Here is a 23,184-nt window from a genome sequence, read left to right on the forward strand (position 1 = left end):
GGTACACACTGTGTCAGGGTCTGGCTGTCCTCTAAGGTCACATGGTACCTGCTGTGTTCGGGCACAGGTTTTCTGCAAGGTCACGTGGTTCTCACTGGGGTGGGGGCAGGCTGTCCTGAAGGTCACGTGGTTCACATGGTGGTCATGCACAGAATTCCCTCCACCCAGGGAAGCATGGAACCTCTTTTGCCTGAGTGTAGTCATGGCGGGTAAAAATCCAGGCATCTAGGTTACTGCTCTTTCTGCCATCCTATAAATGGCTCAGAGAACACAAGCAAAACAAGTCGGTAGCCCCTGCTAAACACTCACCAAACCGCTGGGGAGGCAATAAGGAACTCTTGGGAAATGTGAGGGAGGCCGTCCAAAGTGTTGTTTCCGCGCAGTGGAGGGCTGGTGAGACAGTGGACGTGGGAATGGCAGGGCTGCAGGCCGCGGGAGCCCACGGGGCTGGAGCTTGGACTGGCCTGTCCATCTGGCCCCAGCACTGCTTCTGTACCATGCTTGGCCACCAATGCAGAAGATTCTGGATCTCCTGGGCACAGTCTCTGGCTTGCTGGCTTCTGCTTCGTCCGCCCCCCTGGAGTGCGGCGTGGGTTAAGCCTTGTGGGGTTACCTGATTTCTCACATGAGCTTCCCGCCATGTCTCCCTGCTTGTAAGCTAGGAGCTAGCTGGGGCCAGGAGCCACTTGAGAATGACATTTTAGGCGAGTTAACATGATCACTAGATGCTTTCTGACAGAGTTTTGATGGCTGCTAGGTTTTGTTTGAATCATGAAAAATATAAAATCACTTTTCCATAAGTTAATAAAGTTAAGGTATATAGAGAAGATGAACTCAGTGGCATCTGCTTCCTTTGCTACAAAGAAAGTTGCTCCTCTGCCCCCCCCCCACCTCCCTCTTTCCCTCCTGTTTCTGATGTCTGAAATCCAGGTCCTCACTTGCTAGTCAGGTGCTCTTCCCCTGGACCCAGCCACCTATTCTGCTTTAGCTCAGGGCCTGACTGGGCCTCTGATCTACACCCCCAGCCCGCATCAGGAGCTGGAATGGCAGGTGTGTGCGACCATGTCCGGCGTACTTGGTGCCATGAGATCTTTCTAGCTGTTCATCTGGCCTGCCGTGAAGCCACCTTCCATCTTCCCGTCACCAGCTCCCTCACGCTCGGGATCCTTGGCTAGACAATGGCCATCTCTTTTGATCGGCCCCCTGTCGTTGCTTGGTACTTACAGGAGTTTGTCAATGCGCAGATGAGCTGCGGTTTTGTTCTGTAGAAGGACGTGTGCAGGACAAGTGTCTCTACAGTCTGAGACTTAGAAGACACTCAGCAAACAGCGCCTGTCATCCACCTCTTCAACTTAAACAATAGATTTTGCTAGAAAGAAAGACATCTTTGTTATATACAGAATATTTGAAAAGCAAGCGTTGGAGTGACGATGCCCTTGGTGAAGAAGTACTTTGGGAGGTGGGAGTCGCCCAGCTATGTACTTGCACACTTACAGATCGGATTTTCTGAATTGTCGGCCAGAGGGGTTCTGAGCCTATTTGTCCTCACAGTTGTCTTTGCGGAACCCTTAGAGCATGCTGGGAACCCGGCCAGCCGGCTCACAGGAAGCAATGAACTCACACACACTGGAAAGCACGAATCAGGGTCCCTCTGCTTATTTCCTAGTGTCCCTTTGTACTCATGATTTGTAAAAGAGACAGACAAAGCCCTGCTGATATCAGGTGAGGTAGAAGTGTGCTACATGGATTTCTGGGGGTGGGGGAGAAAAGGGGTCTCACGATAGCGTGTACTCTGTCCGCTCGTTCTGCGTGGCGTCAGGGGGTCCTTCCGCCCTCCCGTTCTTCCCGCTTTCCAGCCGTTTCTCTGTCCTTTTTTTTTTTTTTTCCCCCAGCACAGCTCCTTTGAGTCGTCTTCTCCCTTCCTTCTAAATCCTAATTCAGAATGGAGTTTTGAGTCCTGGCCACTCCATTACCGGGTGTCTTGTCATCGCCTCCTTCTGTCAGGCGATTGTCAGGACCACGTGCTAGGCCCACTGGCGCTTTACAGCCTGACCGGTGTCCCAATCAAGTACAGCTCTGATCTGCGGTAATCTACATTCGATCCGTTATGAGCCCCACCTAGACCGAGACTTGTTGCTCCCATGGGAGAGCTTCCTTCAGAGCGACAGGAAAGAGCAGACCGCTGGAAATGAGGAGCCCTGCCGTTATTTTTGCTATGAACCATCACTGTGGCCACTTTGCCTGACTCGGCTAATGTATCCAGGATCGCCGGCCTGTAGGCAGCTGGCCTTTGTCTCTGCATTACAGGTGGGGCAGTGACGAGATCATTTTCTCACGATGTGGAAGTGAACAGGTGGATGCTTCCTCGGAATGGGCTGTATATGGTCTGAATACCTTGATAGCATATATGATGGATAAGGAACAGTTAACTAGTCCACTAACAGTGCTTCTGAAAACAGGAACTAAAACCAAAGCAAATGCGGTAAGAATATTCATTACAGACGGTAAATTTCAGTTACCAGGAGCAGCCGCTCATACTTCTAATCCCAGCTTCTCAGAAGGCAGAGGTCAGGGTCACAGCTTGAGGCCAGCCTAGGCAAAAATGTTAGAAGATGCCCAGCTCAACCAAAGGCTAGCTCTGATCATTTTTGAGATGGACATGTTCTGAAACTTAGATCTCTCTCTCTCTCTGTGTCTCTCTCTCCCCATATTTACTGTAGTTGCACTGCACAGGCTTCTGAATCTGTGACAAGAGTATGTGTCAACGTCTTCCCTGTTGTTCTAGAATAAAGATAGCATGTGCTTACATTATGGGAGGGGGCGGTGTTGTGTCACAGCCATCCCCGGGGGCCTTCTTGCTCTCTCGGGCACTCGGCTGGTCAGTGGAAGCTGGGCACCCCACCGGCTGGACACACCCTGTTAAAGCCCAGGCCCGCCTGCATTCCCGTGGACTGTACAAGTGGTCATGGTCTTGTTGGAAAGAGCAAAGGATGTCGTTTAACTTTTATTATCCATCCTGATTGTTATCAGCTCTTAATTTTTTTAATAGTGCTGTCTTAATTCCCCGAGGCGATTGTGTAACCTAAGATACAGTTTATTGCGCAAGCCGGAGATGTGTAGTGACCTCCCTTGAATGGCTGATGTTCTGGGTGGCAAGTCTGGGCGGCGGCGGTGGCCTCGGTGGGCTTGCTCCCCCTCCCCACTCCCCACGTGCACCCCCGGCCCACGGAACATTCCATGTGCCTAGTCACTGCCGTCTCTCCACGTTGTCCCATCCCGGCTCAGTGTCTCGGTCCGCTGTCCCTGGCCGACCACACGCTTCCCTGGGCCGGGTGAATGAGGAAGGTGCGGAGTATCGGGGCTCCTGTCCTGGGGCCGCACCTCGTGCTGGCGTGCTCTGGCCAGCCGGTTGGCTCGGAGCACCGCACGGCGTGGCCTGGAGCCCCGGTGCTCTCACTGCGGGCCCCCCGCGGGCCCCCCGCGCCCTCCGCCCCCAGTCCCACGAAGCACCTCCCCCGACGACCAAGCCATCCCCGCAAGCACCTTCAGCAGCCAGCGCGGACGCGGGGCCGCCAGCCCGCCAGGAAGGCAAAAGCCCCACGGCCGCCGAGGAGCCCCCGCCCCGCCCCGCGCTTCCGGCCCGGTCCCTGACCAACGCTTGCTCCAAGAAACAGCCCTCCCGCGCTTCGCCGGCGTCGCGTCCGCGGGCGGCCGCGTGGAGGAGGGACCGAGCTCCCAGGCCTCCGGCCGCCGCGCCCGCCGCACGGGCAGCCCCCGGGGGCGCCGGTGTCCCCCTCCAGGGCCGTGCTCCACGCCTGTGCTCCGGGCCATCGAAAGCCCCCTCCCACTCAGCCCCGCCCGGCCCAGCCGCGCGGCTCCGTCGTCCACAGACGTGCGCGGCTGGCGCTTTCAGGGGCTGCGGAGTTGGGTGACTCAGTGCCCCCAGCCTTCCTCAGCCCCGGCCCGGGTGACGGGCGGGGCCGGCTGGCCGGGCCATGGTCCTGGTACCCAGCACCCTCGGCGTGCCCACCCCCCAGCAGGGGCGGCCCCGGCGCGCGGTGCTGGCAATCATTCTGACCCCTTTGTTGTTTGTTTCTTTAGGGCAACATAACTACTTATGCGCTGGACGGAACGACTGCATCGTGGATAAGATCCGCAGGAAAAACTGCCCCGCGTGTCGCCTTCGGAAGTGCTGCCAGGCTGGCATGGTGCTGGGAGGTGAGTGCTCCCCGCGTGTGCCGGGAGGGGAGTGCTCCCCGCGTGTGCCGGGAGGGGAGTGCTCCCCGCGTGTGCCGGGAGGGGAGTGCTCCCCGCGTGCCGCCGGGAGGTGAGTGCTCCCGCGTGTCGCCTTCGGAAGTGCTGCCAGGCTGGCATGGTGCTGGGAGGTGAGTGCTCCCTGCGTGTGCCGGGAGGGGAGTGCTCCCCGCGTGCCGCCTGGCGTGTGCTGGGAGGGGAGTGCTCCCCGCGTGTGCTGGAGGTGAGTGCTCCCCGCGTGCCGCCTGGCGTGTGCTGGGAGGGGAGTGCTCCCCGCGTGTGCTGGAGGTGAGTGCTCCCCGCGGGCCGCTGGGAGGGGAGTGCTCCCCGCGTGTCCTGGGAGGTGAGTGCTCCCCGCGTGTCCTGGGAGGTGAGTGCTCCCCGCGTGTGCCGGGAGGGGAGTGCTCCCCACGTGTGCTGGGAGGGGAGTGCTCCCCGCGTGCCGCCGGGAGGGGAGTGCTCCCCGTGTGTGCCGGGAGGTGAGTGCTCCCCGCGTGTGCTGGGAGGGGAGTGCTCCCCGCGTGTGCCGGGAGGGGAGTGCTCCCCACGTGTGCTGGGAGGGGAGTGCTCCCCGCGTGTGCCGGGAGGGGAGTGCTCCCCGCGTATGCCGGGAGGGGAGTGCTCCCCGCGTGCCGCCGCCCGTTCCGCTCACGCAGAAGCGCCGAGGGCCGGAAGCCCTGGCGGGCGTCTTGGTTCCCCTCCGCCTCGGCTGCCTTTGTCTCGGTGACTGGACGTGGCTGTGTGTGAATGCGTGTGCAAGTGGTGCAGCAGTGAACCGCGAGAGCACGTCAGGACGACAGGCCGGCGGCTGGCGGGGGTGGCGGGGAGAAGACGCGGTGGGCCGGCGGGGGTGGCGGGGTGAAGACGCGGTGGGCCGGCGGGGGTGGCGGGTGAAGACGCGGTGGGCCGGCGGAGGTGGCGGCGGGGTGAAGACGCGGTGGGCCGGCGGGGGTGGCGGGTGAAGACGCGGTGGGCTGGCGGGGGTGGCGGGGTGAAGACGCGGTGGGCCGGCGGGGGTGGCGGGGTAAAGACGCGGTGGGCCGGCGGAGGTGGCGGGTGAAGACGCGGTGGGCTGGCGGGGGTGGCGGGGTGAAGACGCGGTGGGCCGGCGGGGGTGGCGGGGTAAAGACGCGGTGGGCCGGCGGAGGTGGCGGGTGAAGACGCGGTGGGCCGGCGGAGGTGGCGGCGGGGTGAAGACGCGGTGGGCCGGCGGGGGTGGCGGGTGAAGACGCGGTGGGCTGGCGGGGGTGGCGGGGTGAAGACGCGGTGGGCCGGCGGGGGTGGCGGGGTAAAGACGCGGTGGGCCGGCGGAGGTGGCGGGTGAAGACGCGGTGGGCTGGCGGGGGTGGCGGGGTGAAGACGCGGTGGGCCGGCGGGGGTGGCGGGGTAAAGACGCGGTGGGCCGGCGGAGGTGGCGGCGGGGTGAAGACGCGGTGGGCTGGCGGAGGTGGCGGCGGGGTGAAGACGCGGTGGGCCGGCGGGGGTGGCGGCGGGTGAAGACGCGGTGGGCGCCTGTGCCACGCGCACGCTGGCCGCCCGCAAGACAATGAGAGGATGGAGCAGCCGGGGCGGGAGCGGAAAGGAAGGAATCAGCCCCGCACGGGGCCGGGGCTGGTCAAGGCCTCGGTGAGGAGCCTCTCGAGGGCAGACGGGCGGACAGACCGCAGGCCGAGAGATGCGCTTTGTGGGCGAGAAAGCATGGCGCCCTGCGGCGTTTCTAGAAAGGACGCCAGTGAGCCGGAAACAGAAGGACGAGAAGGCGAAGGGCCGCCTGGGCCACGGGCCTTCGGGGCCTTGGCGCAGCTCGGTGGTGACGGAGTGGTGGGCTTTCTGAACAAATGAGCGGGTGCAGCGCGCAGGGGGAGGCGTCCCTGCCTCACAGAGCCCGTGCCCGGCGGGCAGACCCATCGCCTCCCCCCCCGCCCCCCGCGTGACCACGGAGGTCACGCTTAGCCCCTTAGTGACGCTTCATTTCATGAACACCCTATATTGCTGCTCTCTGTTCTGATGCGCACGGGTATTTGTTTATCATTTTTCATAATTGTCAGATGTCCCGCAGCAGACGTTCTTGATCCGGTATGCTTGTCCCTGGGTGTTAGGACCGGTTCCAGGTTATTTGCCAGTGAGGAGAATTCCTGGTGTATTGAGCCCTTCTGGGCCGTGGGTGGCTTCTAACACCTGGCATCCCCGGAGGTGGAGATCAGGACGATCACGGTTCAAGGCCCACGTCTCACTTTTCTGTCCTTTCTTTCCTGTCCCTTCTCCCGCCCTTCCTCATTCATTTACGTATCTTGCTCCTTCTGATATACGAACAACACCATTTGATGCGTGTGGCGCACGGGACAGCACTGGAGAGCGTGTTGAAGGGCTGCCTAAGGCCCGGGGTAGGGCAGCCCAAGTCAGAAGTGCGGTGTTGACATGTCAGCCCGCAGATCCTGTTCACGGGCGGTTTACTCCTGTGTGTGCCAGTGACTCAGTTCTCGTCGTGAGGGTGATGTCTGAGCTCTGTCGTCGGCCGGTGCACACGAGTCTCGCTGTACTGAATCACTTCCCTCGCTCGAGCAGGTCACGGTGAACTCCGGCGCGGAGCTCACTGCCGTGCGCTGCTCCGCGGAAGGGAGCGACGGCCGCGGACGGTAATCTATCTCCTCGTTTAGGTTTTCTGCTTTAACGTCTTTCCTTTAGAAAACATTCCTGCTCCGTGACTCACAAAACATTCCAGAATGAATGCGGCTCCATCTGTAGTTTGCATTTATGGTAAGCACGCCGCACTGTTGCCAGGGTCATTCGTTCTTTCAAAGATAAGGGCGTCGTGGAGTGATTCCGTGAACGGCTCGGAGCTGTGCAGGGGCATTTTTTTTTAAGATATAGATTATTTTCGTGGCTTGTTTTGTTTGTTTTTCCCTTTCAGCTCAGCTTGCACTGTTCGTCTGGCTTTTACATGCTTTTGGTAGTATTTCTACAGATATTGTTCTGTTACTCAAACACATTTGAACCTGGGCCATTTTGTCTCAACCTCCCCTTTAACTGTGCTATTATTTACTGGCTCTCCTTGGCTGGCTCTCCTGTTTGCCTGAACGTTATTCTCCCCTCATACTCTGAGCTACAGGACTTGGACTTTGGGGTGTCTGGCTGAACATGGACGTGAAGGGGCCGGGCGGGCGGGGCTCAGTGCAGGCAGCTCCCGTGGGAATGGTGAGCGGCTCGCGGCTGGGCACAGCTGCTCCACCAGCCTGCGGCGTGCCACGCCGCCCCTCTGCCCGTCTCCCCCCTCAGGCTGCATCTGCCCCCTCTCCTGTCTCCCCCCTCAGGCTGCATCTGCCCCCGGCCACGTCTCCCCCCTCAGGCTGCATCTGCCCCCTCTCCTGCCTCCCCCCTCAGACTGCATCTTGCATGCTGGCGGCGCACCCGCGTAGACACAGTGCTCCCGCCGGGTGTGGGTTCTCAGCAGAGCCGCCACTGGAGCCGGGCCCCGGGGGTCGCGGTGTCTGCGGCGCTCAGGAGGGGAGCCGGGCTAGAACCACGCGGAGAGGAGGGGAGTGTGGATCCCCAGGGCTAGAACCACGCGGAGAGGAGGGGAGTGTGGATCCCCAGGGCTAGAACCACGCGGAGAGGAGGGGAGTGTGGATCCCCAGGGCTCGGGCACTCCGGGGTAGATGCCGGCGAGATAAAGAAGAGCAGACAGGAAGGTGAGTGGCGCCGGGTGTGGGAGTGAGGGGGCTCACGCGCGGGTCCTCCTGGTGGGGAGCAGGGACTGAGGGTGGACCTGCCACGGGGATGCACTGGGGAGCTGGGCCGTGCTGAGCGCAGCGGTGTGGGCTCGGCACTGGGGTGGATTCAAGGGCGGAGGGCTGGTGGAGAGCGCTTGGCTCGCCGGGCCCAGTGTTTTTTTTTGTTTTTTTGGCCAGTCCTGGGCCTTGAACTCAGGGCCTGAGCACTGTCCCTGGCTTCTTCCCGCTCAAGGCTAGCACTCTGCCACTTGAGCCACAGCGCCACTTCTGGCCGTTTTCTGTATATGTGGTGCTGGGGAATCGAACCTAGGGCCTTGTGTATCCGAGGCAGGCACTCTTGCCACTAGGCTATATCCCCAGCCCCAGGGCCCAGTGTTTGCTGGTGTTTGCCAGCATTCCTTGGCGTTTGCTGGCGCTCCTTGGCGTTCCTTGGCGTTTGCTGGCGATCCTTGGCGATCCTTGGCATTCCTTGGCGTTTGGTGGTGCTCCTTGGCGTTCCTTGGCATTCCTTGGCATTCCTTGGCGTTTGGTGGTGCTCCTTGGCGTTCCTTGGCATTCCTTGGCGTTCCTTGGCGTTTGGTGGTGCTCCTTGGCGTTCCTTGGCATTCCTTGGCGTTCCTTGGCGTTTGGTGGTGCTCCTTGGCGTTTGCTGGCTCTCTTTGGTGTTTGCTGGCATTCCTTGGCATTTGCTGGCATTTGTTGGGATGGACGGCTCAGAGTCTGAGTTGGGAGAGCCGACGGTTTCTGAGGAAAGTCCAAGGGCACACGGGAAAGCATAGGATTTGGCGCTGAAGCGACAGCCAGCAGAGGCAACTCCATGACTAAGACACAGCAGAAGCACAGGGAGGCACGCCCTAACTGCAGGCCCCAGGAGCATGGGGAGACGTAACCGTTTCCTCAGCGCCCTCCTCCTGCACTGCCTGCGTGGAGATCACATCCGCGTGTGTCGTTATGAGACCCAGCCCCTCCAGCCTCAGCCCCTTTCGTTCCAACCTCAGCGGAACATGGTGCGAGGTGTCAGGGGTATGGGAAGAGGAGCCTTCCGCGCTTCTCTCGAATTTGTGGTCACATACAGTGGATGTGTCCTTACAGTTCATATGTCATTGAATACTAAGAAGAATATGGCTGGGCACCAGGCCCTCAGGCTTGTAAATGTAGCTACTCCCAACAGTGAGAGGCGAGCATGATGGTTCAATGGCGGCCCAGGCAGAAAAGCCCATGAGATTCTTATCTCCAACTAACCACTGAAACGCTGTACGTGGAGGTGTGGCTCAGGTGATAGAGCACAAGTCTGAGCGAAACAGTCTAGTGAGTGTTCAAGGCCCTGAGTCCATGCCCTAGTATATAGGAAAGAGAGAACATTATTGCTGACTGTACTATAGTAACATCACACAGCCAAATGATTTACAGTTTTGTTTAAGATGCTAAGAGAAAAAAAAAATGTGACCCCCATGCTAAAATCCTATGCTCAATCTCACATGTAAACATCACCAGCTAAAATCAGTCTGAAGAAATGCTTCCCACATGGTTAATTTGGGGATAGTCAATGGGTTCTTTTCATCAGGTGGAAGACACAAGCTCTGTCTGGGATAGCGTGGTCTTCAGTCACCCGCTCTCGAGCTGGAGAGTCGCCATGTCTCCAATAGAACATTTTCTGAAAAATAAAACTGAGGTTCACAGTAGGTGGTAGACTGTAACCTTGGCAAAACTGTAACAATGTAGCCCTTCAGAAAATATCTTTTAAATATGATGCATTTCCCCCTCAATTCTTAACAGTATGTCCCCTGGTGCGCAAAGCTCTCCTTTGGTTGGGCATTGCCTGATTGGATCCCAAAGAAGAATTAGCCTGCAGAGTTCAGAATACAGGCAACGGGACAGAGAAGCACTGAGGGCCGGCCGCACTTCCTCGTACTGCCCTCCTTCCTGTCCTTCCCTCTTACATGGCCTTAATCTCCTCATGGGCGAGCTGCTCCGTCTTCTGCCCCCTTAGGCACAGGGTTTACACTCCCTGAACAAAGGCCGCCTGCTGGCCACTGCTGGCACCGAGGAGTCAGCCTGGCCAGGGAGGGAAGGAATGTGTGAGTGAAGAGAGAGTAAATGCAATCCCGATGGACCCCCACCCCCACCCCCATTCACCACCAGAACCCAGAGATGGACGGGACCTCCGTAAACCTTCCCTTCCCAAAGAAACTGTGAAGGTTCCTTCCCAAGTGTTGATTTGGTTAAAAAGGTATACGAGACCTAGCTCCCAGTGGGTTCCCGCTTCAGTTTGGCTTTTGTCATGTGATGTGTCTCCCTGTTTTCCCCAGAGACTCTAGGCTTAGCAGCAGGTCTGAGGTATGGATGGAGGGAAGTTGAGTCAATGGAGGAGTGAGAGGTGTGGATGGAGGGAAGTTGAGTCCATGGAGGAGGAGTGAGAGGTGTGGACGAGGGGAAGTCGGGTTCATGGAGGAGTGAGAGGTGTGGACGGGGGGAAGTTGAGTCAATGGAGGAGTGAGAGGTGTGGACGGGGGGAAGTTGAGTCGATGGAGGAGGAGGCAGAGCCCAGGCAGGCTGGCGTTGCCTTCAGTGATGGGGACAAGGTCGAGGCAGCCATTTGGAGTGCTGAGTAAAAGCGCAGCCGGTGCGTGAACCTCCCGCGTGGACGTGAGCGTGGGAGGGCGGTCCCGGCTGCCGGTGCACAGCTCTGAGCCCTGTGGCCGGCGCACGGGTGGGGCGCCTCCTCTGCGGCTCTCCGTCCTCACCCGCAGCCGGAGCAGACGAGCCTCCCGATGGGGGACGGAAGCCGGAGGGCGACACCGTGCGCCGTCCCCAGCACAGCTCCTCCCTCGTCCTCTTGGCACACTTCCTTTAGTGACGCCGGCAGCTGTCCCCTCGGCTTCAGGTTCTTGCTCTACACGACGGCCGGGTAGCACGGGCACGGCCCTCCATCTGTATAGTGATACCTGAGCTCAGAAGTCACAATGGCCACGGACACGGCCGTGGGTAGAGCTGGAAGACTGAAGGCCGCTGGCCCTCTGCTCGTCTGTGCAGTACCAAGCCGACTGGACAGTCCACGTCTTGTCTAAAGGCCCAGGATCCATACTCTGCTACCGACCGTCTAGTGGACTCAGGGCGTTGTCATAAAAGGTCACATTGAATGAGCCAGATGGCTGGGGGCAGCTCAGGGACTCAGGCGGGGGGTGGGGGGCTCCGTGTCCACCGCTGTCAGCCTCAGCAGGCCTCTGCAGCTGAGCCGCCGCTCCTTCCCCACACGCAGCCGCAGGATCGAAGCCCACTGTGCTCCGGTGACTCACCTCCGGGAACACAGGGGAGCGCCCTGCGGGGGGGGGGGGCCTTGTCTCTTGCCATCCTCCTCCGAATGCCAGTTCCACGCATGGCCTCCAAGCCTTCCCTTCCTGAGTCGAGTTCCACGCATGGCCTCCAAGCCTTCCCTTCCTGAGGCGAGTTCCACGCATGGCCTCCAAGCCTTCCCTTCCTGAGGCGAGTTCCACGCATGGCCTCCAAGCCTTCCCTTCCTGAGGCGAGCCTTCACGAGAAGAGAAATCCTGAAATGTCTAGGAAGACAAACATCCAACCAGCTGCCGCCTCTGTCCCCCCTCAACCACAAGGGGGCTTCTTGATTTCGTCCCGACCGCGATCCATAGACTGATTTCAAGGGACCTGGGAACTCAGAAGACTGCAGAGACAGACGTCGTCACGTTTCATACTTATGCATATTCTTCAAATAATGCAACGTCACGCAAGGCTCAGCGAGTGTCCGGGGAAGGCTGCTGCAGTAGCTCTGGACGCCATCTCGTCTGAACTGGCGGGTGGAGCTCGGCGGCCGCCGGGCTCCGTCTCTTCCCACCGAGCCTCACGAGCGCCTGCCGCGCGCCCCACGAGCACACTGAGTGCTGTTATTCTTAATAACCATTTGCACCGCTTGGGACTTATCTCGTGTTCTTGGCGTTATGCTAAAACCTGTGATGCGATGATGATGAGGCTTCAGGCAAATGGCAGGCGGTGAGGGTATTTAGCACCCCCATGGGTCCATGCGCACCACCTCTCCTTTTCTCTTCTCTGTAGGTCGAAAGTTCAAGAAGTTCAACAAGGTCCGGGTGGTACGAGCCCTGGATGGAGTGGCGCTCCCTCCGTCTGTGGGCCTCCCGAGCGAAGGCTCCGCCCTGGGCCAGAGAATCACCTTCTCCCCGAGCCAGGAGATCCAGCTGGTGCCGTCCCTCATCAACCTGCTCATGAGCATCGAGCCCGACGTGATCTACGCGGGACATGACAACACGAAGCCGGACACCTCCAGCTCCCTGCTGACCAGCTTGAACCACCTCGGCGAGAGGCAGCTCCTGTCTGTGGTCAAGTGGTCCAAGTCCCTGCCAGGTAATGGGCCTGCAGGGGGCCAGGTGTGAGGGGCCAGGTAACAGGAGCTGAGGGGGATGGGCTGTAGTTGAAAATGCCTGGCAGTGGGGGTGGGAGATAACACCTGACGTGTCTACTCGCCTAACCAACCGTAACCACATTCAGAGCGCAGAAAGCCTTCCAAGGTCAACGAAGAAAACAAAATCCCTACACCTAAGTAAGTCCTCCGGACACAGAGAAATGAACCTCTGCTTCACTTACGGCCTGTGGTTTGCTCCTGGTGACAGGAACTCGGCCTGGGATTGTCGTGGGTGCGCCTCTGTGGCCCCGCCAGCTGCTAGCCTCACCGGACTCCTCAGGAGCCAGGAGGCTGGGGAATTTGCCAGAAGGACATTTCCCCTCACTCGATCTCGGGCTGCAGAGGCGGGAGTCACAGGCACGCCGAGCTCAGGATTAGAAGTCCACCTCTCCTTTTATTTTCTCCAAAAAATTACAGTCTCTTTGCATCCGTAATATCCTTATACTTTTGGAGGCCAATTTATTTTTCTAATATCTGATCAAGAAGTAAATGTATTATGTTTTTTTAGTCCCCAAGTAAATTCAATAATTTTTCTTATAAAAAGAATTTCTTTCCATTTTGCCTTAATATATTTCTTGGTTATTATTCATTCTCCCTGAAAGGCTAGAAATATAATAGATGAATTGTTATTGAACATTCAAGGTTATACAAAACAGAAAAGTAGATTCCTGCTTGTTGAGTCGTTAAAAAATATGCATTGAGCAAAGTTAATGAAACCTAGTATTCTAATGGAGATGAAGTAATTTTATAGAAAAACCCAAAATGCCCAGGTCCTTCTCAGCTTTATTTTAGTTAAAAGACCTTAGACAGGTAATTTTCTTTCTATTAGAGAAGTTCTGAATATTTAAAACTTGCTTTGAGGGGGTTATTAAATTTGACAGATCTTTACTAAGCAAAATGTCATAACAGCACTGATAAATTATTCTGTTTTAAAATGAACGTTCAAATGTGTGTTTAATTTTCTCTTGTTTAGAGATGGAGATTTCTTTGTTGGTTTTGGTCATCTCCCCTTTGTTGGCATTCCGGGAGGTTCTTTATTGCTGAGGAAGACTGCAGACTGTGCAATTAAGAAGATAATTTATTCACTGAGCTCAGAGCTCAGCTCTTTCAGCAGGCACAGTTATATGTCCAGATTTTTTTTGAACCCCATATAACCTTATAAAAGAAAGGAAAAATTTTTACATTGAATTTGGGTGGCAACTCGTTTTCTGTGTTGCAAAACGTAATTTATATGTAGCCTCACCCAGTACACAGCGCGCATCCACTGAGTCAAAAGGAGGGAAGTGTGACGTCACCCCCGGGCGGCGTGGCCTGGGGTCCCGTGGTGTCTCCTCGGGTGGCGTGGTCTGGGGCGGCGTGGCCTGGGGTCCCGTGGTGTCTCCTCGGGTGGCGTGGCCTGGGGTCCCGTGGTGTCAACCCTGGGCGGCGTGGCCTGGGGTGGCGTGGTGTCTCCTCGGGTGGCGTGGCCCGGGGTCCCGTGGCCTGGGGTCCCGTGGCCTGGGGTCTCGTGGCACTGCCCCCGGGTGGCGTGGCCTGGGGTCCCGTGGAGCGTTTCGTGAGCTGGCCTCAGGGAGCGAATGCTGAGGTGGCCGATGAGCGGTGGTGATGGCTTCGGCCCCTGAGGAAGGCTGAGACCCTGCTCACGGTGGGGGTGGGGGGGGCTCTGCCACGCGACTCCAGGCCCAGCGCCGGACACGTGCCTTTGCGAGAGACCCCTCGTTTCCAGCATCTTCCTCCACGCGCTCCCATCTACTGCTCACTCTGGATGGTCTTCCAGAACCTTCCCTCACCCTGCCACGTCTCTACCGCACTTGTCAGCCAGCTCACCATCATGGTGGGCTCCGTTTCCTGTCTGCCTCCCAAGTGCTGAAGGCAGAGCCGGTCTCTGCTGTCTGTGAGCCCCCAACACCCCCATGGCCGGGGGCTCAGGCCTTGGCAGGGTGGTGGGCACTGGAAATCCCAGCAGTCCAGAGAAGATGGGCGGGGGAGGATCATGGGCTCGAGGCCGACCTGGGCTACATAGTGAGTTCAAGGCCAGAGTGAACCACATAATTAGACCCTGTCCAAAAGACAACAACAACAAGAAATCTCATAATTTTTAACTATGGAGTTGATACAGAAGTGGCTATTAAAAGGGCTGTCCTGCCTTAGATCATTTAAACACCACGTCCTTGTTATTAAATATAGATTGGTGACAACAGAACTGCGTTAGAACTTCTCTGCAGCCCTCAAGATCCGAGGGCCACTGGCACTGGGCCACACCTGTATTCCGTATCCCCACCCTTGAAGTGAGAGCAGGTCACGCCAGACTCCCCTCCTGTACGTCTTGACACTTTTTACGCCTTGAGAACCAGGCAGCTTCTTACTAAAGCTTTCTTTCTGGAATTGTCAGGTCAAATCACTTCAAATAAACCACTTCATACTAGATGGCTAAGTACAATTAGTGATCCTCTGCTGTTTCTCTGTGTGAAGGTTTTCCGTTTTCATCTCCTATACACTGAACTTTCCTGATTATCACCATGGGAATCTGTTCTCAGTGTTCCTGTCTTTACGTATGAAACGTCACAGTCAGTGGGGGCGTTGCACTTCGGAACCAGGCCTATTTCAGCCAACCGAAGGGTGCACAGTTATTTTTCTCAGATAAGACCTCTAGATGGAAATATACTTCCTGGTGGAAATATTAGTACCTGAGTATGTGTTTATATATTTAAAATTGTCTTGTATATTATGAGCATTCTTTTGTTTCTTGTCATTAGTGATCCTAGATCCTCGAATGCAAACACAGAAAAGCAGGCTCGGGCCTGTAACCCTGGCTCCTCGGGAGGCTGAGATCTGAGGATCATGGTTTGAAACCAGTCGGGCAGAAAAATCCATGAGATTCTTATCTCTAACAAAGGACTCAGAAAATTCTAGAAGTGGCACTGTGGCTCAAGGGGTAGAGTGTTAACCTCGAGCAAAAGAAGCTCAGGGACCGCACTTAGGCCCCGAGTTCAAGCCCTAGGACTGGCAAAAAAAAAAAAAAAAAAAAAAAAAACCCCAAGCCCCCAAAAACAGAAAAGCAAGAAGATGGAATAAAAAGTGAATGCAAATATAAACAGAATCTCTTTTCAAATAAAGAACAATTAAACTACCTAATGTATAATTTTGCAAAATGCTTCAAGCTAGTAGGAGATTAAAAGGCAAAGTGAAAAAAATCCCAGAATAGACTGTCAATAGTGTAAAAGACTTTCTTTAGAAGGACACGAGAGTGAACAGAAGTAGGTCAGGTCCAGTCGCGCACGCTGCTGTAGCTCCCAGATAGATACTTGGGAGGCAAAGATGAGGAGGACTGCAGTTCAAGGCCACCACAGCAAAAAGTTAACCCGACCCCATCCCAACCCCAGAAACAGGAATGTTGGCACTTACCTATCACCCCAGTGAAGGGAGGCACAGGAGGAGCTATCTGAAAGACACCTGGAAGGCAGCTACCCTCCAGGCGACGGTGCCCTGTCTTCTGGCCATCTTGTGTGTGCGTCTCTCCTGCTTGTGGAGGGCGACGGTCGGATCGAGTTTGCCCTCCTAACCCCGGAAAGCTGATACTGGGCCTGGGGCACACTCACAGGGCTCGGGAGATGGGCGTGACACGAGTGAGGGCCGGGCAGCAGAGTCACCGCGCAGATTTCCCCCACATGCCACGTCGCATTTCCGGGCGGCGCGGCGTGTAAATGCCCCCTGACTCTGGGGAGGGCAAACCGTCGCCTTCTTCACACCTGCTGTCGAGTTGACACAGGTTTCCAGCCGTGTGCGCAATAAAAGGGTACCAGAAACGTGGCGATGACCGTACCTTTCAACCATCGCGCAGGCTTCCGGAACTTGCACATTGACGACCAGATCACGCTGATCCAGTACTCGTGGATGAGCCTCATGGTGTTCGGGCTGGGCTGGAGGTCCTACAAGCACGTCAGCGGCCAGATGCTCTACTTCGCGCCCGACCTGATCCTCAACGAGTAAGTCGCGCCCGGCGGAGCGGTCCCCGCGCTCGCTGCCGGAGGCGGGGTCACGGGGGCGCCCCTCGGCGGGTGAGCGCACCCCGGGCATCCGCCGTGGCACCACGTTCCTGACATCTGCTCCGAATGACCTCCCGCCACCACGGGCCTCAGTCCGCAGCCGCAGCCTCCCCCGGGTGCGCGGCCGGAGCTGCGCCTCTCCTTCCCGGGCGCACGGGTGTCCGAGGTGGTCTGAAATGTTGTTTTAACGCTTCAAAAATGTATCAAGGCGCCGGTGGCTCACGCGTGCCCTCCTAGCTGCTCAGGAGGCTGAGACCTGAGGATCACAGTGTGAAGCCACGCCGCGTAGCCAAGTCCACGAGACTCTCGCCTTCCATTAACCGTTGAATAGAAGCCGAAAAGCAGAGCTGTGGCTCAAGTGGTAGAGCCCTAGACCTGAGCCGAAAGAGCTCGGGGACAGGGCTCAAGCTCGCATCCTGAGCTCGGGCCTCAGGTTGGGCACAGAAAAGAAAACGTATCCGCGCCCTTAAGCACACAGTTAAATGCTTGCTTTATCAAATTTAGATTCAGACCTTGGTATGCGTGGAGATAATGAGATAAATTCGAAGTGGTTTTGCTTGAGAGGATTGACTTACCTTCAAAGAGTAAAACCATTCTGTGCCCCCCCCCCCCCGCCGGGAAAACCAGACCGGTGATTTACGTTTACCATAAAGACGATGAATAGTTCAGGAATCCTGGCTGCTCTGCAGGCTCAGGCCCCGGGTCCCATTCCAGGGTCGTTAGGTCCTCGTCAGCCACGGAAGGCTCGCTCTTCTCTTCTCTTCTCTTGTACGCCACCTCCCCCCCCCCCCCCGACGGGCACAGGGTGGCGGGAGCCTGTGGAGGGAAGTGGCTCTCCCACGAGCCGCGCACAGAATGCATGCACACACGTGAAGTCACGCGCACACACACACACACACAGACACTCGGGCATGTGTGCTGTCAGGGAAACATGAATGGATAGGTACATCCTTCCCCTCCGCCCTCACCCGCTCCGCCTCTGCCGCCATCTCCCGCTCCCCCTGCACCTGCGCACCCCCGACTTCCACCACCTGTAGCCTCCATCGCCTCCATTAACAGTACCCGAAGTTCCACACGCTGCGCTCGCTCGCCCACTGCGGCGGCCCCCCTCCCCCCCCGCTGCGCCAGCGCCTCGCGGGGTCCCCCGGGCCGGCTGAGACACTGTGGCTCCCCGTGGCTTTCTCTCCCTCGGCCCAGGCAGCGGATGAAGGAGTCGTCGTTCTACTCCCTGTGCCTCACCATGTGGCAGATCCCCCAGGAGTTCGTCAAGCTGCAGGTCAGCCACGAGGAGTTCCTGTGCATGAAAGTGCTGCTGCTGCTGAACACGAGTGAGTCACGGGGGCGAGGGCGGGGACGACGCGTGGGCGCACACTCGGCCCTCCGTGCCGGGCGGGGAGGTGCGGCTGGGGGGGAGAGGACCACATAGCCCCCCAGACCCTCGCTCGGCCAGCACAGAGCCGGGCCTGGTGAAACACGCCGGTCAGCCCGGCCGTGTGGGAAGCGCACGCAGGAGGCTGCGGCTCGGGCTGGCTGGGGAGGAAGCATGAGGCCCTACTGGCAAATTAACGAGAGAGAGAGCCGGGGAGCGTGGCCCGGCGCCCCCCCTCCCTGCACACCCCTGCGAGGCGAGCAGAAGCGGAAATCCGTGTCCAGTCCCCAGGAGGAAGTGTAGGCACGATGGGAAGTTGGCAAAGGAGAAATCTGGTGGCGACAAAGGGAAACGTTCCCTTTGCCAATAAGGCTGACGTGCGGAGCTCCGGGAAGAGGCGGCGGGCGGAACGCGGCCCGCACCCCTCACCCCTCCATGGTGACGCCAAAGTCGGGCACGGGCTTGGCTAAGAAAGTGTTAAGAAAAATAGTTCAGGAAAAAGTTATTATTCATGTTTAGCAGTGAGGGAAATGTGGGCATTGTCTGGAAACCTTAGAGGGGTGGAAATGTTTTGAAGCCACACTAGAGGAGGTAATTGAGAGAAGAAGTCAGAGAGCAGTTAAACATGCAGAGCCCAAAGCTTAGGCTTTCTTGGACCTATGTGGGAGGCCCCGCCTAGCAAGGCGAGCGGAAGACAAGGATGGGTTGGGGTGCAGGTGATGCGCAGGCTTAGAAAGAACGTTTCTCTCTGCTGTCACGTATCGTTGCCTTTCACCCACGTGCACGTCATACAGAAATCCTGCTAAGGGTCAAGGTCATGAATCCAGGCAGCCTCGTGACTGCTCTGTCCGCTGCCTGGTTGTCACCGCAGAGGAAGCTCACACGCGGTTTCAGCTTCCTCGCGTCTCTGTTTTTTTAAGAAGTGCAGCCGGGAGGCTGGGGCAGGAGTTACTGAGAAAGCGAGAAGGGATGACAGAAGGAGCGACAAGGTTTGGGAGAAACCAAAGGTGGCACGGGTTCTTGGGTGAAAATCCCAGGGTGAGCAGTCCTGTTCTGGAGCTGTTGAGTGCACCAGAAAATGGTGATTCAGAAATGAGAACCACAATTATTGCAGGTGAAAATGCTTGAAAGTAGCATTTTTGTATATCAGAAAAGCAAAGGTCCTCCACCTCAGATTGCTGAGATTCAAAACAAGAATTAAAAAACAACAACAAGCCTAAGTGGGTGGAGATGAGACGTATTTAAATAGCCCAGAGCCTTCTTTCCATCCCGGTAAGAAGGCATCACAAGATGGAATGAAGAGATTTAGAATGCAACCACAAAAAGTGGTAAACTTTGGGGGAATAATCATCTATGAGCAGTCGTTGAGCTTTGCAGGACAAGGGTAAAACGTCCCAGAGAAAGCCGTGTATTGAAACACCCAAGATCTAGCTGAGCCCGGTCTGTGGTAAACGGCTGCCGCCGTCTTCTCAACCTCCGCTGCCGCCTGCCCTTGCCTCGCTGCAGTTCCTTTGGAAGGCCTGAGGAGCCAGAGCCAGTTTGAGGAGATGAGGTCCAGCTACATCCGGGAGCTGATCAAGGCCATCGGCTTGAGGCAGAAAGGTGTCGTGCCCAGCTCGCAGCGCTTCTACCAGCTCACGAAACTCCTGGATAACTTGCACGATGTAAGTACGCCCCATGCCGGGGCTCAAAGGTCCTTCTCAGGACCACGTGTTACGTGTCTGTATCCCTCGAGTCCTGTTTGTGTCACGTGGCTTGAAGTTCAAGTGTGTTCCTTCCCAGGGTAGTTCAATGCGGTCCACTGGTATTGGTATAACCGAGGAGTAAGTGAATATCCATAGGAATTGTAGCATATTTTTTACAATATGATCCCAAGTATTTTTGCTTTAAAATTTGAAAAATAGCTGGGCACTGGTAGTGGCTCATTCCTGGAATCCTAGCTATTAAGGAGGCTGAGATCTGAGGATCACAGCTCAAAGCTAGCCCTGGAAAGTCCACGAGACTCCTACGTCCTATTAACACCAAAGCAAAACACAAAACCAAACCCCCAAACCCAAACCTGGAAGTGGAGCTATGGCTCAAATGGTAGAGCTCTAGTGTTGAGCACAAAAGCTCAGAGACAGTGCCCAGGCCCTGATTTCAAGCCCCAGGACCAGCAAAAGTAAAAATAAAAAATGACATGAGTCCATGTATATACACTAAAGGCAAAAGTATGGCTGGAATGACAAATAACTGCTAGTGGGCGGTCAGTAACTGCAAATCAAGAACTAAAATCTGCCTGCTTTCCAAATTTCTGTTTTTAGGCTTTATCTTGGAGAAATAACTAGGCAAGAATTTAAATTCTTTAAGTTCCTTCTGAGTTGTTTTTGGTTTCTTTCCTCTCTGCTATGACGAAACCCCAGAGGTGCCCAAAACCTTAACTATATTAATAAAAGAAGATGTGTGGTTAGATATGTGGCTAGTGAAGACATATTGAATACAGACTTTTTATTACTGTTGGGTTCAGAAACCACATTAAAATGACAGTCAAGGCATAAAAAGCTCTCCACTCACCAGGTCAAATTCCAAGGGCCCAACTTGAATTATGAGCAGACCGCCAAGATTACGAGCTATTTGAGTAGAGCCTCTAAGATGAAAAGCAGAGAGAAAAATAAGCAGGATAAAAAGCAACTGGAAGGACAAAGTGCCAGTGGGGAACAGAATAAGACATGTAAGGTCTTCAGAAAAGTGGGAATACTGTGGAATCCAAGAACGGAAAATAGAAAGCCACTCCAAAAAAAGTAATGTTTGGTGAGAAAAAAATACTTTGGCACGGTCACATATGGAAGAGATACTTAAAAATGAATTCAGATGTATGAAACATAAAGGAAGTGAAAATAATTTCAAGATCAAATCCTGGAAAATCAGAGAAGAGATACAAAGTCTTGGGGATTGATCTTGTGGTCCTAAGGGTGCCATGAATGAAAAATTCCAGGAGAAAGAATAGCAGAAAACTGAGGAAACTCTATAATAATAAATGATTCTGGGGGGCTGGATACACACACCAATAATCCCAGCCATGCCAGATTTTTATCAAATTTGAGGCTAACTAAATATGAAACCATGTTGGAAAGTAATTAAAGTAAAAACATGGGAGAGAGGCAATGGCTCAGCAGGAGCAGGACAAGTTCCTCAACTCAAATCCCAGCAATGCCCCTAATAACAAGTTGCTATGATGACGGAGAGGAGCTGGGGTAGACACCACACACACCATTGAACCAAAGAACGCTATTAAAACACACCGGCATCCTAGGGATGAAAAGAATACCTTAAATAGACCCAGGCATAAAGCATATGCAAATGATTAGCACTCAGAAATTCTCTTAAACTTCTGAGCAGAGACAATGGAAGCTGGAAGACAATGGGACAATGTCTACTGCATTTTGATGGCAAAGAAGATCCTCAGCCAAATCATCAGACAAGTAGAATGGCAGCCCTATTTCACATTTGCAAGGGCTCCCAAGAGCCTTTCCTTAAATGCAACCTTTTTCAAGAACTACTTTAGGATGTGTTACAATGAAATAGTTAGAAGAAGAAATAGAGAATCAAAATGATGTCCTAGCACAAGAACTGGGCAAAACCGTGGCGTCATAAAGCAGGTCAGGGGTGCGATGGAACCAGGAGATATCCGTGAGTGGGACTGTGTTAAGATGATACCTTTGAGCCAGGCACCAGTGGCGCGCACCTGTAACCCTAGCTACTCAGGAGGCTGAGATCTGAGGATCGTGGTTAGAAGGTAGCCTGAGCAAGAAAGTCCATGCAGACTACCAGAAAAACTGGAAGTGGCACCGTGGCTCAAGTGGTAGAGCCCTAGCCTGGAGCCAAAGAAACTCAAGCCAAGAATAGTGCCCAGGCCCTGAGTTCAAACCCCAGGACACAAATGCACGCATGCGCGCGCGTGTGCGCGCACACACACACACATACACACACACACAATACTTTCGCATTGCTGTCAGAATTTATCAATGACTTTGCAATAACTGTGGAGGAAACAAACAGGTAAGGAAGCTCTTGCAAAATAATGTCATGTTAGAAAGGAAGTGGGACTCGAGGACAAGACAAATCCAACACAAATGTATCAATATTAAAATTGTACGACAAACTTTATTCGAAACACAAATATCAAAAACACACAAGCCCCCCGCCAATCATTGAGAGTATCTGTGTGGGGAAAGCTGGGATAGGAGCAGGGAGCTGCTGGGTATTTTTGCTGCTGCTACTTTTGGTGTTCTGAAGCTGGCAGTACTGAGTAACTTTTAAAATTATATACATGGATTGCTTTGGCTAGAATGAAAGTTAGACTGAGATTCATTCCGTTGGGTTACTGATGTAACAGTCAATACATTGTCATATGAATAAAAAGAAATTAACAAATAGACTTTCTCAAATAACTGAATTTTGAATGTGTGTGCAATACTGCTTGCATGTTTGTGCATGCCCAGACACACGCATCTTAAAGAAGAATTGAAAATGGCACCAAAGTGTTCGACTTGGCTACCCCGTGGAAATGCAGATAGCTTTCATTGCCGCTGTGTCGCTGCGTGTAGATCCTAGTTCTCGCTTTTTCTGGCGGGTGGGAGGTGGGGATGTTTCCTTTCGGTTGTTTCTACTGTTGGAGCGCACGTGTGTTACGCGTGTCACGACCCCCTTGTTCCCCCGCAGCTAGTGAAGCAGCTGCACCTGTACTGCCTCAACACCTTCATCCAGTCCCGGACCCTGGCTGTGGAGTTTCCGGAAATGATGTCGGAAGTCATTGCTGCCCAGTTACCCAAGATCCTGGCGGGCATGGTGAAGCCCCTCCTCTTCCACAAAAAGTGAGCGCCACGCTCTCCCTCTCCAGGAAAAACAGCGAAAGCTTTGCGGACTGTCCTTCTGCTTCGGTGAGGGTGCGGGTGGTCTCGAGTTTTTATAATATCCTTCGGAAAGCCTTACATTTACAACATATCATATTGTGTACATTTAGGAGAAAAAAATGTGAGATTCGAATTTTCTTTTGTAAAGCATAGTTTGAATTTTTCAAGTGTACTTGTGTACCTATATTTTCTTTTAGAGTTTACAAGATTGAAAAAGTACTAAAATCGATGGTTGAAACAAACTATATATTATGCATATATATCGTTTAAGTGGAGATTTTTAACTTTGGCCTCTAACAAATCTCCCTTAGACGGGGGAAGGCCTTACATTTGAAATAAAATGTTATTGTACATGTTACTTCCACACCCTTTGTCTCCCTGGTTACACTTGCAAATTGGAGCCTGAGAAACGACTGTGCACGAGTTAAAACATCTGATGTTTTAACTAGATTTCCTATAG

At 54.9% G+C, this 23,184-nt stretch overlaps 1 protein-coding gene across 1 annotated transcript in view; it reads left to right on the plus strand.

The window, feature by feature from the left end:
- The window catches only part of Pgr (progesterone receptor), a 31,013-nt gene extending 8,058 nt beyond the window's left edge, over positions 1-22,955 (plus strand). Inside the window, exons 3-8 of the mRNA XM_048340782.1 lie at positions 4,102-4,218; positions 12,054-12,359; positions 16,259-16,403; positions 17,661-17,791; positions 19,339-19,496; positions 22,534-22,955. Of these exons, the coding sequence (XP_048196739.1) occupies positions 4,102-4,218; positions 12,054-12,359; positions 16,259-16,403; positions 17,661-17,791; positions 19,339-19,496; positions 22,534-22,689 (1,013 nt within the window). The 3' untranslated portion in view covers positions 22,690-22,955. The remainder of the gene's footprint in view (positions 1-4,101; positions 4,219-12,053; positions 12,360-16,258; positions 16,404-17,660; positions 17,792-19,338; positions 19,497-22,533) is intronic.
- Positions 22,956-23,184: the final 229 nt, after the last annotated feature.

The sequence above is a fragment of the Perognathus longimembris genome, chromosome 3, assembly GCF_023159225.1.
Source record: "Perognathus longimembris pacificus isolate PPM17 chromosome 3, ASM2315922v1, whole genome shotgun sequence".
Taxonomy (NCBI): Eukaryota; Metazoa; Chordata; class Mammalia; order Rodentia; family Heteromyidae; genus Perognathus; species Perognathus longimembris.